General features: G+C 26.5%; 1 protein-coding gene across 3 annotated transcripts in view; it reads right to left on the reverse strand.

The window, feature by feature from the left end:
* Positions 1-930, reverse strand: part of SMARCAD1 (SWI/SNF-related, matrix-associated actin-dependent regulator of chromatin, subfamily a, containing DEAD/H box 1) — a 95,916-nt gene that overhangs the window by 8,497 nt on the left and 86,489 nt on the right. For all 3 annotated transcript variants that reach the window (XM_004703265.4, XM_045284206.1, XM_045284205.1), the window contains one exon: positions 588-706. In XM_004703265.4, coding sequence (XP_004703322.1) covers positions 588-706 — 119 coding nt within the window. The remainder of the gene's footprint in view (positions 1-587; positions 707-930) is intronic.

Consider the following 930-nt stretch of genomic DNA (forward strand, 5'->3'; position numbering starts at 1 on the left):
AACTAATTATTCGTATTTCATTACTTTTTTTAAAGGACTGTCATTTGTTTAATACATCTGGTTTATCCAAGTTCTACAACACATGGCTTTTCAATCTTTGTACTTGGTAAGTCAAGAACCACAAGATCAAATTTTATCAGTGTATTCTCTTTTAGCATTATTGTAATGCAACAAGCAAATTGGATAAAAATAAACCAAAAATTTAATGCAATTTAATCATACTAGAGAAAGTATTTTTAAAGATAATCTTTGTTTGTTTTTAACTTATATGACCATCAAAATATGTTAAGTCCAAGATTTTAAAGTCATCTTGGTTTAAAGATAAGTATCTTCAGATTATAAATAATTTGTAAAAGGAGAAATCTTTAAAAAGTATTAGAAATTATAATAAGTGTTTCAAAATATTGACAGAAAAATTAGAAATGCCTCAACTTAAATTTAAGAATTTGAATTAGTAACCAAATATATAAAAATAATTAAAATGATAAACATGAGTTATTAATATAATGCAAACATAACAATGATCTTTTATTACTTGGGGGTAGGTTAGGGAGAACATTTCTGAAATTCAAGTGAAGCATACCAACCTTTCAGAAATCTGCGTCTTGCCATCTAATCTGAGATACCTATGCTGGTGGTGTTTTAAGAGAACCTCTAAGATATCCAGCATCATGGTGAACTGGCTAAATAATACAACTCTATTACCCTGTGAAAATACATACATAAATTAGAAACATAGAAAAATAAAATTATTCTACCACTCAAGATCTAAATAGGTGTAAAGTAGAATTTTTTATCCATAGCATGCTAATAACTTGACAGTAAATTATTACACAATTCAATTAATAATTGCTTCTTTTATAAAAGTCAAGGAAGATAAATGGCTCATTACAGTTTATATATATAAAAAATGTCCTTTGCTCAAATGCA

Source organism: Echinops telfairi, unplaced genomic scaffold, assembly GCF_000313985.2.
Source record: "Echinops telfairi isolate 266 unplaced genomic scaffold, ASM31398v2 ScPeMD7_7468;HRSCAF=8506_0, whole genome shotgun sequence".
Classification (NCBI taxonomy): domain Eukaryota; kingdom Metazoa; phylum Chordata; class Mammalia; order Afrosoricida; family Tenrecidae; genus Echinops; species Echinops telfairi.